At 42.5% G+C, this 21270-nt stretch overlaps 3 protein-coding genes across 3 annotated transcripts; all 3 read left to right on the forward strand.

Annotated features, from left to right (window-relative positions):
* Positions 1-48: 48 nt before the first annotated feature.
* On the forward strand, positions 49-7704 carry LOC135348559 (leucine-rich repeat serine/threonine-protein kinase 2-like). Its single transcript, XM_064546811.1, has 3 exons — positions 49-626; positions 1697-2298; positions 2425-7704. The coding sequence occupies exons 1-3, from the start codon at positions 182-184 to the stop codon at positions 7582-7584; spliced, it is 6207 nt and encodes a 2068-aa protein (XP_064402881.1). The 5' UTR covers positions 49-181; the 3' UTR covers positions 7585-7704.
* Positions 7705-7838: 134 nt separating this feature from the next.
* LOC135348568 (galactose mutarotase-like) lies at positions 7839-10797 on the forward strand. Its single transcript, XM_064546829.1, has 6 exons — positions 7839-8028; positions 8122-8156; positions 8304-8458; positions 8743-8967; positions 9932-10164; positions 10455-10797. The coding sequence occupies exons 1-6, from the start codon at positions 7916-7918 to the stop codon at positions 10699-10701; spliced, it is 1008 nt and encodes a 335-aa protein (XP_064402899.1). The 5' UTR covers positions 7839-7915; the 3' UTR covers positions 10702-10797.
* A 45-nt stretch (positions 10798-10842) lies between these two features.
* LOC135348566 (DNA-directed RNA polymerases I and III subunit RPAC1-like) lies at positions 10843-20750 on the forward strand. The gene is made up of 13 exons (XM_064546819.1): positions 10843-10999; positions 11113-11184; positions 12074-12244; positions 12544-12613; positions 12666-12803; positions 13937-14046; positions 14194-14260; positions 17836-18026; positions 18892-18940; positions 19188-19578; positions 19792-19985; positions 20059-20234; positions 20305-20750. The coding sequence occupies exons 1-10, from the start codon at positions 10904-10906 to the stop codon at positions 19304-19306; spliced, it is 1083 nt and encodes a 360-aa protein (XP_064402889.1). The 5' UTR covers positions 10843-10903; the 3' UTR covers positions 19307-19578; positions 19792-19985; positions 20059-20234; positions 20305-20750.
* Positions 20751-21270: the final 520 nt, after the last annotated feature.

The raw sequence follows: 21270 nt of genomic DNA on the forward strand, positions 1-21270 counted from the left end.
ACTTGTGCTGAAAAAAGGGGCTGGGCTAGGCTGCATAGTTTTATCACATGAGAGGATGCTCAGTTAGCTAACACAAGATAACTACAAGCTAATGTAAGAAGCTACAAGCTCTTCACTGCAGTGCTGCATGCATACGGATTGAAAAGGAGTCAATTCACTCCCTTAGGCTTAGCCTGTGCCAATGGCAGACCGACCCACTAGAACCACAGGACAGCCTGGAAAGTTCTACCATGATGATGCAAAGCTCCACAAGCTGTGTCATGATGGAAATCTCGGTAAAGTCAAGAAGTTTGTTGAAAAACTGAATAATGATGAATTAGCCGAGAAGCTATCGAACAGGAAAGGAGTATTTGGATACACGCCGCTGCATGAAGCCGTCGCTAGCGGTAAATCTGAAGTACTGGACTATGTGCTGAAAAAAACTGGCAACGCTCATGTGAACGGTAGAGCGAACAGTGGTTACACTCCACTGCATCTTGCAGCCAGTAGCGGACACAAAGACTGTGTAAAAACCCTGCTAGATCACGGTGCAGACATTGCAATTATCGATGAGTATGGTAAGACTCCGAAGCAAACGGCAGAGCTAAGCTCTAAAGGAAGCATTGTTCGGTTACTTAGAAGTGAAGGTGAGAGTTTAAGTGTATTTAATGCAGCTGTGGTCAGTCATTTAATATTCCCCTTATAAACATGGAGTCTCCAGTATTTATTTTGCAAGTGTTATAACGTTTATTTAAACAGTTAAATAAATTATTGTTTCAATTAAGAATTGCTTAGTGAAACTGTGACTGTACGTGTTTTGTGTACTAATGTTTTGTGCAATACTAACACCTGAACATAACTAACTTCAGAATACAAGCATTGATGGGTAGATCTGATAACATAAAAGTATTCACAGTGACCAACGTCTGCACAACATCAATCTTTACAAATGTATACACAAAGTACTGCATGTTCAAGCTGCCTTATAGCGGGTATATTTCGAGGGTATAAACTTTCGCGGAATGACCATTAGAGAAAGGTTTTCGCGGATTCAATAATAGCAGCCTTTCTGCAGCATGCATGCGATATTAAATTCGGGGGCATAAATGTTCGTGGTAGATGCTTAATCAGCGAAAACCATGAACATTTTATACTCTCGAAATATACCCGCTGTATGGTATCTCATGCTAACTAATTGACTGATTGACAAACATGTCTGTTGTGTTGTGTATGTGTATATACATGTTTATGTATGTAATAGGGATCTTTAATCTTTAGCGTTTAGTCTGCGATTCATTGTAGTGTGAACTGTGGCATTTCGCTTTCATTGAGTGCGGTCGCATGTTTTTCTTTCTGGTACAGTTTCATTGAGCTCTGAGAAGACTAATAGCTACATGGTACATACCCCACCCCCCCCACCCCCACCCCACCCCCTGTGTGGTTAACCAGCTATGCTAACAGTTTCCTTATCCCATTCATTAATATAAAAGGGCTTTGTGTGATGTGGTGAATGATTGTAATTCAGTGAAGTATATTATAGTGAAAGTACAAGCCTTGTAGTAAAGTGGTAGATTGTTGTACAACAAAATGTAATTTGCACTACTGTATACGTATTATATATGACATGTACAGTTATATACAGCAATTAGTGTGTACAAGCTATGCTGTAGTGCTAATCACTGTTCTCTGGCTTAGAATTCCAATCTCTCCTTTCCAGAAATCATCAAAGAAGTAGAGAACAATGGAGACAAACTCACCGACCTTCTACGAAACGGTGCCGATCAGCTTGAACCGAATTGCCTCCCTCGAGCGCTGAAAGCCGCCACAAGAAACGACAGCCATCACAACATAGGAAAGCTCATAGTCAAAGGAGCTACTAACTTGGAGGAATGTATGGACATAGCCATCACTGAAAAGAAGCCTCATAGCCGAGCCATGCTTCTACTTGTCAAGGCCGGCATTACTGGAAACAAATCGATTATCCAGAAACTGTTTGGAGATCCAGTGAGCAACCTCGGCAGTTTGGACCCGAGAGAGTTTATGGACGATCAGGAGGTTCAAAATGGTGTCATCAGTGGCAAAGTCTCAACAGTGGTTCCCATAGAAATTGCCCGCAGAAACGGCAACGGACAAGTTCGTGAAGAATTGCTCATCAAAACGGATGTAAATCGAGAAGAAGCATCTGTGTTCTGGCATGGTCTTCGTCTTCTCTCTCTGGATATTTCGTGGCTGCGACGAATCAGCTGGGTGAAACGCCTCCGACTGGCGAGAAATGGATTCAAGAGCTTACCTCAGGAAATGGGAACATACCTGAAACAGGTAGATATGGGATATAATTACACAATGTGTTATAGTGTACTAGCATTGTTACTACTGCTCTAACATTGACTTTACCTTCTTATAATTATATTATATTTTTAATTACTATTACTTTTATTCTTGCAGGTTGTGAAGCTCGATCTCCAGCACAATGAATTGGGCTCAATACCACGCTGTCTTCTCGAACTACCAAGTCTCGGAGAACTGAATCTAGCTCACAACTTACTCGAAGAAATTCCCGATGTTGCCGAATGGTCGCCTTGCCTGACAGTGCTTGACCTCTCTCACAACCAGCTCAGCGGCATGCCCATCAATGTGATTGCCCCAGCTATAAGATCACTCAACCTCAGCTTCAACCTGTTCCGTCACGTGCCTCTCTGCATTTGCTCCTTCACAACCCTCCACTCTCTTAACCTCAGTGAGAACCAAGACATTCTTCAGCTACCTGCAGAAATGGGACGTCTAAGCCAGCTCTCTCGCCTAGGTCTTCTGGGACTGAAAGATCTCAACGATCCTCCACGGAATTTACTCAAGGAACCAAGAGATTGCATTCGCTACCTCAATAGCAAGCTCCGCTGTGCCAAAGGGTTCTACAAAATGAAACTCATGCTCGTAGGTCAGGCCAATCGTGGAAAAACGACTCTTGTTGCACGGCTTCAAGGTAAAGACTGCGGAAACGAATCCACTGTGGGTGTCGATGTTAGCGAATGGTGGTACAAACCAAGCCTGGGCAAAAACAAATTTCAATTCAGCATCTGGGATTTTGGAGGACAAGAGGAGTACTACGCCACACATCAGTGCTTCTTGTCGGAACGATCGCTCTACCTCCTTCTATTCAACCTGAAACACGGCGAAAAAGGAGTGCATGAGCTCAAACCATGGCTGAACAACATTGCTCTCCGTGCCCCTAACTCGTTGGTGATTATCGTGGGTACCCATCTTGATCAAGTCAAGGACGAAGAGAGAACTGGTGTGGATGCTACCCTACAATGTGCCGGGCAAGTAGCCGGAGCATACTGCAATAAACTGAAGATTGCCGAAATTATGCCTGTTGGACTAACCGGACGAATCGAAAACATTGGTCTTCTCAAAGAGGCAATCTACAATCATGCTGCGAACTACACCACACGTAGAGGCCAGCCCATCATGGGCCAGAAAATTCCAGCAAGCTATCACACTCTTGACAAACGCCTCGAGGGCATACAGGAGCAAGTACGGCGGGGAGATCTCGAGCCGATAATGCACTCAGAGCAATTCAAGTCAATGGTCCTCCAGATGAATCTACCTGACATGCACGATGATGACGAATTGAAAACTGCCACTCTTTTCCTCACAGATATCGGCTCACTGCTTCACTATGACGATAGAAGCCACAATCTCAACGAGCTCTACTTTGTCGACCCAAGGTGGCTCTGCGATATGATGTCCAAAGTGGTCACGATCAGAGAAAGAAATCCGTTTATCAAGGGTGGAATTCTGCACAGCAAAAACATTCCCTTCTTATTCCGAGACAAGCGATTCCCATGGGAACGCTACGAGCAGTATCTAGCTCTTCTGGACAAGTTTGAGATTGCCCTACCTCTCGACAACAAACGAGTATTGGTCCCCTCCATGTTGGATCTAAATCGCCCGAAAGAAGTTGAAGAAGAGTACCATGAATTGAAAAGCAAACCTCTCTATACCCGCTTCATCATATTCAAGCAGGCGACCACACCTCCCGGCTTCTGGAGCCGACTACTGTCTCGGGTTATGCATTCGGTACAGAAGGTTGTCATTGCACTCGACAAAATAGTTTTAGACATTCCCGAGCTTGACCTCGAGACGTCTCAGGAGGATACGCCCTCGGAAATCTCAGACGTGACTTCTGTTCCCCCTACAAGTATTTCGTCATCGTATCCTCCTCCCTCGTTTGAGTCTCAGATCTCCTCCGAACCTCAACCAAACTCTCTCCAATGGGAAGCCGACTCCCAGTACTCGGACGAGCTACAAAGCCCAACATCCCCACCTGAAAATGGCCCTACAGTTATTACTGGCCCTGTGAATCACGAAGTTTTGGATAGCAATTTATCTCTGCTACCAAATTTCCCCGGCCCACTTCCAATCAGCCTCGAGGACCCTGAACGCTCCCCAGAAGATGTCAAGCTTCTCTACTGGCGTGAAGGACTATTTTATAGAGACCCTGATGTCGTTTTTCGAATTGAATCTCTCTCAACCTCCCAGCATTTCAGCAAAGAGAAGGGTGATGGCGTACTATTAAGTGCATCTCCCAGCAACGATGGTAAACAAGTTATTGGCCAGCTAGTCGACATTGTTATTGCCCTGGTTCAAGAGTGGTACCCTGGGCTTGCTGAAACCAACCAAGGTGGCGGGGTTGAGCAGAGAGTGCCGTGCTTTGAGTGTGTCAAACTAGCAAGAGCCAAACCTTTCGAGTTTTTAGTTGAGCAGTGCCTTACCGTGATTTCAAGAAATGAAACTAGCATAGAATGTGGATATTTCAGAAACGATCCAGCCAAAAACCACACTGTTGAACTCACCGACATTGTTCCTGATCTACTACTTCAAGACATCGAAACTAAGTTTCTCCTGAAGAAAGAAGACATCATCTACGAGGAAGATGACGCATTCCTTCTCGGAAAGGGTGGATACGGAAAGGTCTACCGTGGAAAGTGCCATGGCAAACAAGTAGCCATCAAGAAATACCTCACCAGAAATGAGGAAGCATTCACAGAACTGAGATCAGAAGCTAAACTACTGCAACAGTCTCATCACCCTTGTTTCGTTTGCCTGGAGGGTGTGTGTGTGTACCCAATGATGGCTCTCGTCCTTGAGTTAGCTCCTCTTGGATCACTTTCATTTTCTCTACTGAAAAAGAAGATACCGATACATCGGCTCACTATTTTCCGAATAGCATTGGAAGTGGCGGCAGCTCTTCGATTTGTCCACAAACAAGGAATAGTATTCCGAGATCTCAAAGCTGACAACGTTCTTCTTTGGACATTGAATCCGGATTCACTCTGCCACTGCAAAATCACCGACTTCGGTATTGCCACCCATCTCTCCCCAGTCGGTGCTAAAGGCCTACAGGGCACAAAAGGTTTTATCGCTCCTGAAGTTCTACACATTGGCAAGAGAAAGCAACGATCTGCCTACGACCACAAAGCCGACACATTCTCGTTTGCAATGTTCCTCTACCAAATGATTGCTCGACGGCACCCCTACCACGATATAGCAGGCCACAGGATCGACGCATCTGTTGAAAGTGGAGAGAGACCCAAACTTCTGGATGTGGATCATGCTCATTTTGCATTCTACTACCTGACAAAGCTTATGGAGATTTGCTGGAAAGACAAGTCTACAAAACGACCAGAGGACGATGCTATTCTCAAGAAACTCTGCCTTTCTCCCATGCAAAGCACAATGGCAGTCACTCCCATCAAAAGTCGATTTTCACTCCGAAAAGCGATAGCCATCACCCCTACCGATTTCATAAAAGCAAATGTCGTGAATCGCAACTATAACGAGTTGTGGGTGTGTTGTGACGGAGCAGAAGGAGCGGAGATCAACATGTACAATACTCACACTATGGCCAAGGTGAACAAGAACTTCATCAAAGACAACCAAGTCCAAGCCATCATCAAGTGTGGCGACCACCTCTGGATTGGTTCTCGTGCTGGAATCGAGTATGGAGTTGTGGACATCTTCAGCATTCAGACAAAAGAGCTCGTCCATAACATACGAATGAGAGAGAATTCAGTTTCGTGCATGTCATGTACTGACAAGGCAGTCTACATTGGCACTCTTGAGGGCTACTGTTTCCGATTTATTAGCAACATTGATGAGGTCAGAAACAACGCCAAACCTTGCTACAGGTATGTCTCTGAGAATGCAGTGGATGGAATCACTTGTACCCAACAGTGCGTCTGGGCATCACACACAAGATACATCTACTTTATGAATTTCGACAACCTTCACCTGGAAGGCTCGATCCAGCAAGAAAAAGATGCCTACATTGGTCAACTATCCCCCTCTCCTGACGGTAAGACCATCTGGAGTGCCCATCTTGGAGGTACACTTCTTACCGCCTGGGATGCTCATCAAAAGTGTCACTGCTTTGACGTTGACACAAATGATCACTTGAACGACATCTGTGAAGGCATCAATGAGAAGGACCGAATTATGACTGCAATGGTACCTGCTGACGACTGTGTGTGGGTGGGTATGGCCACAGGGCATATACTGGTATTCAGCGAAGAAGAGCTCCTCACTTGGTTTCATCCGTACACAGAGTATGTTCGCTTCCTCACTGTACTTCCGTGCTCTGGACCATGTGAGATGGAGCAATGTATGGTCGCCAGTGGAGGCAAAGGCTTCCAATCTATGATCGAGGATCTTGACCCACAGGCGGCGACAAGAGTGGATGATAAAGGCCAATTACAGAACGAGGTGCCCGACAGTAAGGGAGGTTACTTGGTTCTCTTTGAAGCATTCTCCTCAAAGACATACCGACAGATGAGGTTTATTGAACAAGGCACTCCGGAGATTTTCGATAATCACCATACAGTTAGTCAAGTTATCCGACAGGGAGATTTTGTGGATGGTACTCACCTCTTGAAGATGTCCAGACCTGCAGATATTTCATTTGCACAAGAGTCAACTGCAGAGCCTGAGATTCTCTACACCCCTGATCTGGATGCACAACCGTACCACGATACCAGCTATGATACCCATCCCAGTGAAATTGAAGAACCGAAAACCGATGCAGTATTTGGAAACACAAACGCTAGTTTTGATGTAAGCAACAGCCTCCGGAAAGGAGAGTCGAACTTCTTTGATCCCACCACTCGAAGAACTGGGTTTCCGACCAGTACAGGTACAACACCCTCCATTCCTGAAGAGGGAGTTTTTGACAGTGGCTATATCGGGCCTATCATAAACGTGTTGTCGACACGCCAACGCACTGCTACTATTGTCAGCAGTAGCGTCTCTGGATCTACGGATGAGGTGTTTGAAGTCAAGCTACTGGATAGCCAAATAGATGACGAGCAGCCTCCGCGAAGTATTCGCATCACCTGTCCTATTCCCCCCCAGCTGAAGGTTGTCCTCAGTCAGCTGCAAGTAAATGCTTCAGTGAGCGAAGACAACTGTAAACTGCTCTACTACGGTGCAGATGGAAAAGAAGTTCGACTGAGAAGTCAAGAACAATTTGTTAGGTATCTGCAATTTGAAAGATCTTCGCAGTTATGGTTTGGAACAGTAACTGCTACTAATGTTAGGGTTGTTACATAGATATACCAGTACGTACATTTCAGCGTAAATGTTTAGTTGTATTTATTAATTTTGTGATTTATTATTGTGTATTAATTTTGTACTCTTTGTGTGTTTTGCATAGTCACCCTCGAAAAAACACCTATTTTGTAAGTATTCCTCGATTAAACGCCTCTCTTCAATAATAGGCCAGGGGTAAATAGAGGCTATGACATCAGCGATAATGCTTTTGAAACCACGCCTTTTTATAGCACACTAGAAGGCGTGGTTTTCAGTCCAAGGGGGCGGGGCTGAGCTAAGTTATAAAAGTATATGCATGTCCAGAGAAAGCTAGTGAAAATCGAGAGTGAAAATGCCTGTAACAAGAGAAGATATCACCTACTGCACAGTGACCAACAAGGCAGGCACTAAGCTAGGTCTGACCTCCCTGGGAGCTACGATCACAGAGCTGGTCCTGCCTACAGGGTGAGCATTTGGTTGGCTAAATATCCAGCAGCTAGCTGGAAGCAGCCACATGCGCTTTGCATGCTTATATAAATTACTATTAAATTCTTGCAGTGTGGATGTTGTGCTTGGCTACAAAGATGTGAATGGTGGGTTCTGGTAGCTTAGACCTTAGACAATAATTTGTTCATTCGCTCTTGTTCAGTGCAGTGCTGCATGCATTTCAATCCTGAACTGGCCTCTAGCTCCTGTTATAATAGAATTAACTACTGACTCTCCACATTTTGTACATGCAGACTACAGAACAAATCCCTTCTATCTTGGCTGTTCCGTTGGTCGAGTTGCTAATCGAATTAAAATGGCTACGTTCGTTTTGGATGAGAAGACGTACCATGTGACAGCCAATGCTCCACCCAACTCACTACACGGTGGCACGGTTGGATTCAACAAGGTATGTACCGCAGTATATGTAGCTATGACTTTTAACAAGATTTTAATCTATTTGTGTGTCTGTAGCTATGTATATTTCCACAATGCATACACACACACTGTCCTTGGTATACGTACTTAAACACGTTCCCTAATGCAGCCCCCCACCTCCCCCATACACACACACACTAATCCAGTTGTCCCCAGGCCCCCTCTACACACACACGCACACACACACGCACGCACACACACACACACACACGCACGCACGCACACACACACACACACACACACACACACACACAGGCCAACTGGTGTGTAGCTGACCTTGGAGAGCAGAGTGTCACTATGACGCTACTGAGCCCCAGTGGTGACCAAGGTTACCCGGGTACTGTGGAGACCACTGTAGTCTACACACTGACTGACTCCAATGAGGTGGTGATAGAGTACACTGCTAAGCTGAGCCCTGATGGTGACCAGGCAACCATTATCAACCTCACCAATCACACCTACTTTAATCTGGACGGCAAGGTGAGTACATGTTATGAGTGCCCATAAACTTGAGACAAGACTCAAAACCCAAAGATGCTTGATAGTATAGTGTATTGGGGCGGGGGGATAGTTAAACAGCCATAACTTTGGCATCATTGATCCAATTTCAAAATTTTTGTGATTTTCTGAAAGCTTAGAAAGAGACCTTTCAAATGGTGTGTTTAAATCAAAAAATTGATTCGGACCATAATTTGTCATTTTTTGCCTTTGGACCATGGGCTATAATCCATGGTATTTGGCCGAAATTGACAAATTTTGTAATCTCTCAAATATGCACTTTGATGATACCATTTGAAAGGTCTCTTCCTAAGCTTTCAGAAAATCATAAAATCATTGAAATTTAATCCACAGAATTCAAGTTATGGTGACTGAAGAGTGCCCGAACCAGGGGGGGTTGAGTTGAACATCTTTCAATAGCCATAACTTTGGTATCATTGATCCAATATCAAAAATTTTGTGATTTTCTGAAAGCTTAGAAAGAGACCTTTCAAATGGTGTGTTTAAATCAAAAAATTGGTTAGGGCCATAATTTGTCATTTTTCGCCTTTGGACCATGGGCTATCCATGGTATTTGGCCGAAATTGACAAATTCTGTAATCTCTCAAATATGCACTTTGATGATACCATTTGAAAGGTCTCTTCCTAAGCGTTCAGAAAATCATAAAATTGTTGAAATTTAATCCACAGAATTCAAGCTATGGCGACTGAAGAGTGCCTGAACCATGGGGGAAGGGTTTGAGTTGAACATCTTTCAACAGCCATAACAGCCATAACTTTAGTACTGATTTCGAGATTTTTTGAAAGCTTAGAAAGTTACCTTTCAAATGAAGTTTTTTAATCCAAAATTTGGTTGGGGACCTTGGAGCATTAGGCTATAGTCCACGGTAAAATTACAAATTAATTTCTGGCCAAAAATAACCAAAGAAACAATTCTGTTCCTTAGGACACTGTTCTGAATCATCGCCTGACTGTGAACAGTGACATGTACACTCCGCTGGATAGTGACTTGGTCCCTACCGGCTCCATAGCATCTGTGAAGGGCACGTTTCTTGACTTCACCACACCCACTCTGATTGGCGAGAGGATCGAGGCAGCAGGTGGCTATGACATCAACTATGTCATGAAAGACAACAAGATTGTGCATCCTAGTGAACCTTCACTGAAGCACTTTGCAACGTAAGTCGTAACTTTTTGATCCATTTTGTATGTGCTTAATCTGTTACAGTACCTAGCAATGCATAGTGTGAAAGTTGAGTGAGAATTTAAGTTGAGTATTTTAGTATTCGATCATTTAATTCAGCCAAATTTTGCTTTTAACAGCTACTGAAGACATACCTGCCAAAATTTATAAGATTGCATGGAGATAGTTATCCGCGGCTCAATTTCGAGAATCAAAGCACAGAAATTCAAACGTTATCCAAAGTTTGTGGGTTAATCATTACCCCCCCCCCCTCTCCCCTGTACAGACTGAAGGGCTCCTGCACTCTCAAGGTGTACTCTGACCAGCCGGGGGTGCAGCTGTACACTGGTAACTTTCTGGATGGGGAGCAGAGTGGTCCGGGGAAGGATGGCCGACCTCTAATCAAACATGGCGGTGTGTGTCTGGAGACGCAGGCCTGCCCTAACGCTATCAATATCCCCGGGGCGGAGGGTCAGGTGATCCTGAGAGCAGGACAAGTGTACAAGAGCAAAACTCTATGGGAATTCTCATGAACAGTGATGATAATAGTGAACCATAGGTATCTATAACTGGTGGACATTGTATTTTGTATTTTTGTAATTGATTTTTGCTTTTTGTTGACTTAGTGTTATTGCTAAAATGTGGGCGTATCTGATAAGGGAAATCCCCTGGTTGAACTCTTAGAAGTTCCAGCCACGTGGCCAGTATTAAAAGTCACTGTGAAAGGGTTGATGGATGATGATGGAAGTAGACCCTCCAGTAAGTGCAAGTGCAGAGGCTGTGCAGAGAATAAGGACAAGGATAGAACTGGGGGAGCACTCTATCATTAATGTGAGAGCTAGTACAGTGAAGATATGGTGGTTAGGTAGTCTCGCACGCCAGACGTTTCATCCGGGGGCTAGGCTTGTCGTGTGCCAATAGATAATGATTCCCTTTATTTGCAGACACACAGCTCAGATTTTCCCAGTAACTACCCGGGCTTTGACGATGCTTGGAACATCAAGAAATTCAAGAAGGTGAGATACTAAATGTTCATAATTATTCGGGAGATGACAATTTCGACCAAATACCATGGTCCCATAGTCCAAGGCCGAAAAATTACAAATTATGGTTCAAATTAAATTAGGGGTTTAAACACACCATTTGAAAGGTGCCAATTTAGCAATACCATGGATTATAGCCCATGGTCCGAGGCCGAAAAATGACAAATTAGGGCCCGGACGAAATTTTGGATTGAAACACACCATTTTAAAGGAAATTTTCTAAGCTTTCAGAAAATCCACAAATTTTTTACATTGGGTACGGCTGTTGAAAGATGTTCAACTACACCCCCACCCCCTCCGTTTAATTCAAATCTTTCAGCTGCCATAACTTGAATTCTGTGGATCCAAAGTCAAAAATTTTAGGATTTTCTGAAAGCTTACAAAAATACCTTTCAAATGGTATCATCAAAGTTTATATTTGAGAGATAAAAGTATTTGCCAATTTAGCAGTACCATGGATTATATATAGCCCATGGTCCGAGGCCGAAAAATGACAAATTAGGGCCCGGACGAAATTTTGGATTGAAACACACCATTTTAAAGGAAATTTTCTAAGCTTTCAGAAAATTTTGACATTGGATCAACAGTACTCAAGTTATGGCTGTTGAAAGATGTTCAACTACACCCCAACCCCCTCCGTTTAATTCAAATCTTTCAGCTGCCATAACTTGAATTCTGTGGATCCAAAGCTTTTAGAAAATCAGAAAAATTTTGAAATTGGATCAATGATACTAAAGTTATGGTTGTTGAAAAATGTTCAACTACACTGATTCCCCCAACTGCCTTAACTTGAATTCTGGGGATTTACGAGTAGACTCTGTGGGGGGTATGGTTAGTTAGATAAACTCCTCCCCCTCTCCAGGGTTTCCGTGTCGACGTAGTGAGTCTGAGCGATGAGGAGATGGAGTTTGACATGATAGGAGTAGACCCGGCAGTGGCCAATGCCTTTAGAAGAATACTCATTGCAGAGGTACCCACTATGGCCATTGAGAAGGTCTACATCATCAACAACACCTCTCTCATCCAGGACAATGTGTGTGAGGATATTTGCTGCATAAAACAAAAACTGCAATATTATATAAAATTATGTGGAAAACAAATTTTTTGTGTTATGTGAGAAAATACAAGTTTTGTAGAATTCCCAGAAATATTTTACCCTGCTAAGCCTGAAATTCTATGTTGTAAGGTACTGTAGTTTCCCCAGGTACTTACATCTTACAAAAAAAAAACGTACTTACATGAACATACAGGTTAGCGTGTTTATATTCCCAGCAAGCTTTGTGAAATTCAAATGCTTACCATGTAATGAGTTCAGGTTTCCCCAACCCCAAGGTACTAGCACACAGATTTGGACTAATACCACTCAAAGTTGATCCAAGGCTATTCAAGATGCCTCCACCGTGTAAGTGCTAGCGGACATTGCTCACATGACAGTCACATGATCCCCTGTGCAGTGGAGGAGGGTGCTCCATTGCCAGGTGTTCCGTCACCTGATCAAATAGTGGAGTTCAACCTCAAAGTGAAGTGCAAACGTAACCCTAAGGCACCTAAAGATTCAGAAGATCCCAACGAACTGTACATCAACTCAAAAGGTGGGTATTGGTCTGGTATAAAGTGTAGATCGATAATTCCTGCCGCTTGTGTAATTCACATGCATGGTTAGGCAATCACCCTAAAAAAAATTTTTTTATAAATGTCTGTATTGCACAGTAATAATATTCAATAGTGTACCAGAACAATTATAAATGCATTTTGTAGCCCTTTGTAATGTCTATCTAATGGTGTGTTTAAAAGTCAGAGATAGAGACAGTTCTATTCTCTGAGAAAAGCCATGGCCCAACCAAATCGTAGGAATTTACCTGTTTTATTACTAACTTTGAGTCGTCATAACTCGATAGTGTACCAGCACAATTAAAAATTCTATTTGTAGCCCTTTGTAATGTCTATCTAATGGTGTGTTTAAGTCAGTGATAACCCAGAGATAGAGAAGTTCTATTCTCTGAGAAAAGCCATGGCCCAACCAAATCGAAAGAATTTGGCCTGTTTTGTTACTAACTTTGAGTCGTCATAACTTGAGTTTCGATAGTGTACCAGCACAATTAAAAATTCTATTTGTAGCCCTTTGTAATGTCTATCTACTGGTATGTTTAAGTCAGTGATAACCCAGAGATAGAGAAGTTCTATTCTCTGAGAAAAGCCATGGCCCAACCAAATCGAAAGAATTTGGCCTGTTTTGTTACTAACTTTGAGTCGTCATAACTTGAGTTTCGATAGAGTATCAGCACAATTAAAAATGTATTTTGTAGCCCTTTGTAATGTCTATCTAATGGTGTGTTTAAATCAGCGATAACTTAGATATAGAGAAAGTTCTATTCTCTGAGAAAAGTCCTAACCCAACCAAATTTTAGGAATTTGGCGTGTTTTATTACTAACTTTGAATCGTCATAACTTGAGTTTCGATAGAGTACTAAAAATGCATTTTGTAGCCCTTTGTTATGTCTGTCTAATGGTGTGTTTTAATCATTGATAGTCTAGAGATAGAAAAAGTTGAGAAAAGCGATGGCGCAACCAAATTGTAGGAATTTGGCCTGTTTATATAACTTTGTGTACAGTAAGTACTATATGAGTGTACTAAACAAGCTAATGTACAGGCATGATATGATAGTTCCAATAGCCCCTATTGTATTGACTGAGTCCCTGCATCATGCATCCTCTGTGTGTACAGTGTTGTCAGCTGACATGAAGTGGGTGCCCCTTGGAGACCAGGCCTCAAGACTGGAGGACGTCAGACCAGTACTCGACGATATTGTCATTGCCAAGCTCCGACCCGGTCAGGTGAGGATCCATACGTGTACATGTAGCTGGTAGTTAGTCTGCATGGTGGTTGACTTTCAAAAACTGGTTACTGTGTGTCTGTTTTGTTACTGTGATCGACCCACCCCTATTAATTTTGTCATTAACATTATTTTTCTCTCTGTGCAGGAGGTTGATGTGAGGCTGCTGTGTGTGAAGGGGATCGGACAAGACCATGCCAAGTTCTCTCCAGTTGGTAAGAGCTTGTACTGTGGTTGAATACGTCAATGTTATTATGGATAGATCTGCTATATAATATCAACTAGAGCACTGAAGTGCTAACCCTCGGTTGTTTACATGAATACAATAAATGAAGCATGGAAGCTGGCCAAGTAGCAAGTAACATGAGCAAAAACCCTTTTCCATTGTTCCTGGTACAAGATCACTTCAGCTGTAAACACATACCTCGAATAAAAAGAACGCCTGTACACAGAGGCCATGCAGCCAACGTGCAAGTTCAAACTTCTTAGCTTTTGCTTGCTTTTATTCAACAATGAAGCTTTAACATCAAAAAATCTGCCACTAATAACTTGTTGTGTGAAGGCTATCCCATGCTGTAAACGCAGTACTATGGCATCTAGGTGAGTAGACTCAGATGCAGACGAACGGAGGACACTATACCGCAGTACGGCCTCGGGTAATAATATCATTGACGTATACTCTGTAGAGCTTTAAAATCAAATGACAATGGTCAATGGTTAGACTACTAACCCAAGGCAACCCAAGGCGTGCGTGTGTGGGCGGCCACGGGTGTAGTAGTCCGTTGGTTTGTTTGTTTGTGTGTGACATGTGAGTCTACTCACCTGGATGCAATAGCACTGCGTTTACAGCATGGATAGCCTCCACACAACAAGTTATTAGTTAATAGTGGCAGATTTTGATGTTAAAGCTTCGTTTCGAGCAACTAAGAAGCTTGAACTTGCACGTTGGCTGCATGGCCTCTGTACGTGTACAGGCGTTCTTTATTCAAGGTACTTATTTACAGATGAAGTGATCCTGTACCAGGAATAATGGAAAGGGGTCACTAGGGTTGTTGCTTATCCCTTAGCCCCAAGGAGCCATAATTACTTCTAAGACTCTAGGCTTAATTCTTGACTTTGCTGTGATTCTAGTCCACAGTGCATGTCTTATCCATATATACTAAAGCTCCGTTCTCTGCATGCCTCTAGAGTCTATAGAATTTCATTGCTCGCTACTTCACCAGCTTCCATGCTTCATACATACTACTGCATTTATTGTATTCATGTAAACAACCGAGGGTTAGGACTTGAGTGCCTTAGTTGGTACAATAATTATGTGGTGTGCTTGAACATGTGATGTGCATATGTGTGGTTGAACATGTGATGTGCATATGTGTGGTTGAACATGTGATGTGCATATGTGTGGTTGAATAATTATAATCACACTATTGATTATAATTATTCATTGACACAACTATGATGGTTGTTGATTAGAGGCCATTATATCCTTAACGTTCCTTTTGTGTTGCCATATCAAAGTTTTCACAGCGCCATTATGGAATCTGGGAAAATTACTAATGTTATACATAAACTGCAAGCCAAGTAAAATCTCATCACAATAGTGTTCAAACAGTGTTGTACATCGTCCTCTGCAGATATACTATACTAAAAGTTCATTGTTCATTGTTCATTGTTCATTAGCATTAGGGGAAGAGTAGATATACATAATATACATATATGTACATATAGTGGTGACATAAGTGTGGTATGAACTAAATATAAATAGTACTAAATATACTATTGTCCATCCAGACCTATTGACATGTGCACTAAGAAGCCCACTGCACATGAATACTTTTAGTAGTTCAAATGCAACTGAGTGACAAGACAAACTATGAGTAGTAGTGTTGCCGGCACTTTTATTTGTGTTGTAGCAGCAGTCCAAGATGTTATTCCCAGATTTGCGCTTTTGAAGTTTATTCTTTTTTTTATATTGATGGGCTTGGCTGTGTTTGACACTTACACTGATTGGTTAGTGGTTGTCAACTTTAGGGACAATGGATTCAGCAACCCTCTCTTGCCACACAACGACATTTGGCTAACTCTATGGCTCATGTTTGTAGTGATTGGCACACTTTTGACTGTTGTCTCTATTCTGCATGATGGGATAACCTTGCTGTATGAATGTTGCTGCAAAGACGACGATGACGACAACGACGACAGCCCTCTCGAATGCTTCTATGAATGTGGTTGTAATACTACCACTCGAAACGAAACACTCAGTGTACTGACACTATTGTTTCAAGATCTCCCTTTGCTGGTCTTGAGTGTTTTTTTTACCTACGTGCAGGTTGGTTGCAAATCTCCCCAACCAAAAGATGTCACTCTTCTTTTACTGAATGTGTGCATTAGTGTGACTGTCGCATATGCAGCTACTTTATGTAGGTTTATACGCACCATTGTACGCATGATAAAATTTATCCGTAAAGACGACATTACTGATTGCACTTGTTGTGTCAATTTTTACAAATGTTTTGTTATAATAGGCATCATTTTGGAGGCTTTGGCATTATTTTTATCGCCGATTGGTATCTCATATGTATGGGTTGACTATACATATGTAAAGAGTGGAAATTTGTTCAACGATCCTCTTAAAATTTATCACTCTGGTCATCCGCTCTTTGAAATTTCTGGAAATGTCATTCCACCAAATGGTACCTTTCTTCATATCGAAAATATCCACATGACGGAAATATCGCAAAATGGTACCTTTCTTTATAATATCGATAAAGGTAGAGATATTTACTGCCTGAGAACGTTTGAATATCACCCAGAAGCTTTTCAAATCTACTTTAACGCAGTCAATCTTTTTGCAGTCTCTAACAATGCGGATTTTTGTGCTGCTGTAAATACCAGTGTGGAGGAAATGGACTTTTCGTGTGCTGACTTGTCCCTCTACTACTCATCTAGAGACTCGTCGAGTGGTAATGTTAGAAGACATCAGTGTATGTTTTATCAACAGCCTCGATTTAATAATACCATTGTCAATGTTTATCGCCATCTTGGTCGAACAGAATCTGCTCAGAATTATGGAGAGCCTATTGCTTTGTTGTATCAGAACCGTTTCTTTCTATTGACTGATGTAAAAAGTTCCCCGGATGGAGCGTTTCAAGGAATATTAGATCCCTCCGTTTTCTCAAACAGTTCTGACAGTATTTCTTGTGTGATCGAGCTTCGGTACCTGCAGCTGCCAACTACGGGGCAAATACAATACAACTACAGAGATGTTGCTAACTACGGAGAAAATAATTGTAACTTTAGCAGTACCAATGTCTGTTCTTCATTGCAGAGTGATCTGGTTTATGGCTATCTTTCCGACGAGTACAGCCTAGTACAGAACACCCGCTGCTCTAACGTCACTGATAACCAACTACGTCTTGTGTACCAGCCTTCAATCGTTGTACGATCCCCATGCTGATCGATAAACACAAACTCTTCCCTTTTTTAGTTAGTTAGAGTCTTAGCTGTCAGTTTGTTTTACTATCGTTTCCTGTAGGATGCTATATTAGCATCCACTATTGCGTGCAGTACATGATGTAGTTTAGTTTGTTGTAGTTATATTCTTCTTCGGCTCTGTATTTGTATGAAATGCTTGTTGGTTCAAACAGCTGTTACAGTGTGAGAATGTATCCCTTTACTTTGCACAAGGCAACCACACAATATAATTTACAACCGCATATGGCATTGCATATATACTTGTTCGTAGTAGCCTCATCCACTTCCCTCCCCCCTCCCCTCCACACACACACAGCCACAGCTTCATACCGCCTCCTACCTGAGATAATCCTCACTCAACCTGTGACTGGAGCCAATGCTAAGAAACTGGCAAAGTGTTTTGCAAAGGGTGTGATCAAGGTAGTGACGAGGGAGGATGGAAAGTCCTGTGCTGAGGTGGTGGATCCAAGGAAGGACACATGCAGTAGAGAGGTGCTTAGGCATGAGGTGAGCTAGTGTGTGCTTAGGCATGAGGTGAGCTAGTGCAGTCCATGCTTAGGCATGAGGTGAGCTAGTGTAGTCCATGCTTAGGCATGAGGTGAACTAGTGTAGTCCGTGCTTAGGCATGAGGTGAGCTAGTGTAGTCCATGCTTATATAGGCATGAGGTGAGCTAGTGCAGTCCATGCTTAGGCATGAGGTGAGCTAGTGTAGTCCGTGCTTAGGCATGAGGTGAGCTAGTGTATAGTCCATGCTTATAGGCATGCATGAGGTGAGCTAGTGTATAGTCCGTGCTTAGGCATGAGGTGAGCTAGTGTAGTCTGTGCTTAGGCATGAGGTGAGCTAGTGTAGTCCATGCTTAGGCATGAGGTGAGCTAGTGTAGTCCATGCTTAGGCATGAGGTGAGCTAGTATAGTCCATGCTTATATAGGCATGAGGTGAGCTAGTGTATATAGTCCATGCTTATATAGGCATGAGGTGATCTATACCATGCTTTTGTAGGCATGAGGTGAGATTTGATTGTTGGTCAGAGCCCATCAAAATGTGTTGACTACATGTAGTTACATACAATAAATCTCCCTTAGAACAACTGTCTTTTGCTGGACACTATGGTTATGAATCTTTAAAGTTATATGTATAGTGAAGAGTGCTATAGTATAATGATATGTTCAGATTAATGATTGCGTTTAGATCCATTCTCAAAGAACAAGGCCTTGGCAATTGTTCCGAAATGGGCCTGTTTTTGATACCTATAATTTATCTTTGAACTTTCCATAACTTGAACTAAGATTGTGCATTTTCATCATTAAGAGATGCATTTTGTAGCCCTTCGTTTTATACCTGTCTTATGATTATAATCGGCTGTACCTGCAGGAGCTGAAGGACTGTGTGAGACTGTCTAGAGTTAGGGACCATTTCATCTGTAAGTTAACTGCCGTATTACTATATACTATGCTTTGTTGTATCAATCAAACATTTGCAAAATATGTTAGTGTTCATGACATAACACCGCAAATACTTATACTGGTACTTTATGGCAACACAATCCTTGCCTGATTGAAAGCAAAATGTGAAATTTCTTCTGATTTGACTCATTATTGCGCTAGTAATGATGTTTGGTTGTCACCTACAAATACTACTGATCGTCTCCCCCCTCCCCCTCTCTGTAGTTTCCGTGGAATCATCGGGTGCTTTACCACCGGACACACTGATGGTGGAGGCAATAAAGGTTCTCAGAGAGAAGTGCACACACTTCCTGGAGGAACTTAATGAATTAACTGGACAGTAATAATATTATTATTATGTGTTGTACAGCCTAAATCATCCGCGTCTTCTTATTGAGGTTACGTGCAAGTGGGAGAGTCTGCTACATTTTTTGCTAAGTATATCAACCCTCCCACTCACTAGCACAACAAACAATCATTGTTTGAGAATGAAAGCCTTGCTGCTCTGTGCTCTAGTGCTGTGCTGTGGTCTACAGGCAGCTCAATGCTGCTCTTGCGTTTCATATGCCTTATCACGATCCAGACCAACAGCCATAAGAGATAACTTTTGTTTCAGGTACATAATATTAATATATCTATTACATTTGTATATGAGATCTATATATACACATTGGCATTATTTATAGCTAGCTACATACGTCTACATGCTATATCTACATTGCATGCTAAGCCAGTATCTTGGTGTAGTTTTATTTGAGGTCTTCAGAAACACTATACTGAGCTATAAATTAATGGAGCTGTGTTCCTATACTGTTTGTTTAAATTACAGCTCTATGGTGTACTCTGCCCGGGTAGTCGGTGCAGTGTGTAACTGCGTCATGGGGTTCACTAACCTGTGTGTTAACTACACCACTCGAGCTGACTCCACGCTGACCGCTGAGGTGATTACCATGTGTGAGGGTGCCAGCTTTAGTAACTTCGACATGTGCGCTGATCTCAGCAGTGCATTAGCTGTCAACACAGGTACTAGTCTATTAAAAGTGAACTCGTTGTTATTTTTTACAGCTATTAATTAAATATACTATTTGTCCCACAGCTATAATGAATGTGTCTGGCCTACCCACTCGGAACTTGACAGCAGAGTTTGGCAGGTGTCCAAACCGTCACGTGTGCCCATTCAATAACGTCACCAATGACTACGACACTATGAACAACCCGTGCCAGTATACTCTGGAGCTAATAGAAGTGTTCAAGCCTATAAATACCACTTTTGTAAGTTGATACTGTCAAAATTATCATTGGGATCATCTTCCCCATACACACACACACCTGACGACAACAGAACAACCCATTGATGGCGAATGGACCTGATGTTCTCACATCATGTGGTAACTATGGTAGACGTCTAAGCATTGGCGAGACGTATCTGGTTGGAGTGGGTGGGGCTTGCAACCCCATCTCTGCGTGGTCGACTCTAGATACCTACTCTGATAGTGAGCTGAGTCTCCTCCGAGGCCTAAGTGCTAACACGGGGCTGGTGTGTGGGGCTCTGGGTACAATGCCCTCCATCGTGACTCTAGTGCTCTCAGTGCTCCTCATCCTCACAATGGTGGTGGTCTGAACTTCACATTTTTTTCCGTGTCTACTATAATTATACTCTAAGCTATATAGCTTCATACGATCATTGTTTTAACCCATAAAATTATTATGACTGTAAAATATAACACTATAACTTACAATTATTGTCAATATAATTATTATTATGATGATAATAATATTACTGTAAAATTAATAGGGGTGGGTCAATCACAGTGACAACAAACACACAGTAACCAGAGTTTGAAAGCCAACCACCATGCAGACTAACTACCAGCTACATGTACACGTATGGATCCTCACCTGACCGGGTCTGAGCTTGGCAATGACGTCGATTGTTCTTTAACTGATAAAGCTGTCACAAACGAAGTGAGTAGTTCATTGGCAAGAATACATTTACCTTTGGATATACGTTAATTCTTCAGAGTCATCACATTCCTCACAAGAGTCACCACCCTCACACACATCAGCCACACCCCCTTGTTCAAAGCTCGTCTCTTCGTCAGAATTCAATAACTCAGGGGCGGACTCTGAAACCACTCCTATTTCCGGTATGGGATTCTCTGACAAAGTCTATCCACATTGTCTGTTTTTGTTCACCACGGAGACTACATTGCTTTTTAGGGTAGTAAGGTACGTTGCTATGGAGGTAGCAACATCATCACTGGTAGCATCACCTGATCCACTCGCCACTACCTATATACAGAACACA

This window comes from Halichondria panicea, chromosome 15, assembly GCF_963675165.1.
Source record: "Halichondria panicea chromosome 15, odHalPani1.1, whole genome shotgun sequence".
NCBI lineage: Eukaryota > Metazoa > Porifera > Demospongiae > Suberitida > Halichondriidae > Halichondria > Halichondria panicea.

Excerpts from the sequence above, each read along its gene's own strand:
- LOC135348559 (XM_064546811.1), top strand. The coding sequence starts at position 182 with ATGGCAGACCGACCCACTAGAACCACAGGACAGCCTGGAAAGTTCTAC. Across the intron at positions 627-1,696 it reads TCGGTTACTTAGAAGTGAAG|AAATCATCAAAGAAGTAGAG; the intron begins GTGAGAGTTTAA and ends TCTCCTTTCCAG. Across the intron at positions 2,299-2,424 it reads TGGGAACATACCTGAAACAG|GTTGTGAAGCTCGATCTCCA; the intron begins GTAGATATGGGA and ends TTATTCTTGCAG.
- LOC135348568 (XM_064546829.1), top strand. The coding sequence starts at position 7,916 with ATGCCTGTAACAAGAGAAGATATCACCTACTGCACAGTGACCAACAAG. Across the intron at positions 8,968-9,931 it reads ACTTTAATCTGGACGGCAAG|GACACTGTTCTGAATCATCG; the intron begins GTGAGTACATGT and ends TCTGTTCCTTAG. Across the intron at positions 10,165-10,454 it reads TCACTGAAGCACTTTGCAAC|ACTGAAGGGCTCCTGCACTC; the intron begins GTAAGTCGTAAC and ends TCCCCTGTACAG.
- LOC135348566 (XM_064546819.1), top strand. The coding sequence starts at position 10,904 with ATGATGATGGAAGTAGACCCTCCAGTAAGTGCAAGTGCAGAGGCTGTG. Across the intron at positions 14,047-14,193 it reads CCAAGCTCCGACCCGGTCAG|GAGGTTGATGTGAGGCTGCT; the intron begins GTGAGGATCCAT and ends CTCTCTGTGCAG. Across the intron at positions 14,261-17,835 it reads TGCCAAGTTCTCTCCAGTTG|CCACAGCTTCATACCGCCTC; the intron begins GTAAGAGCTTGT and ends ACACACACACAG.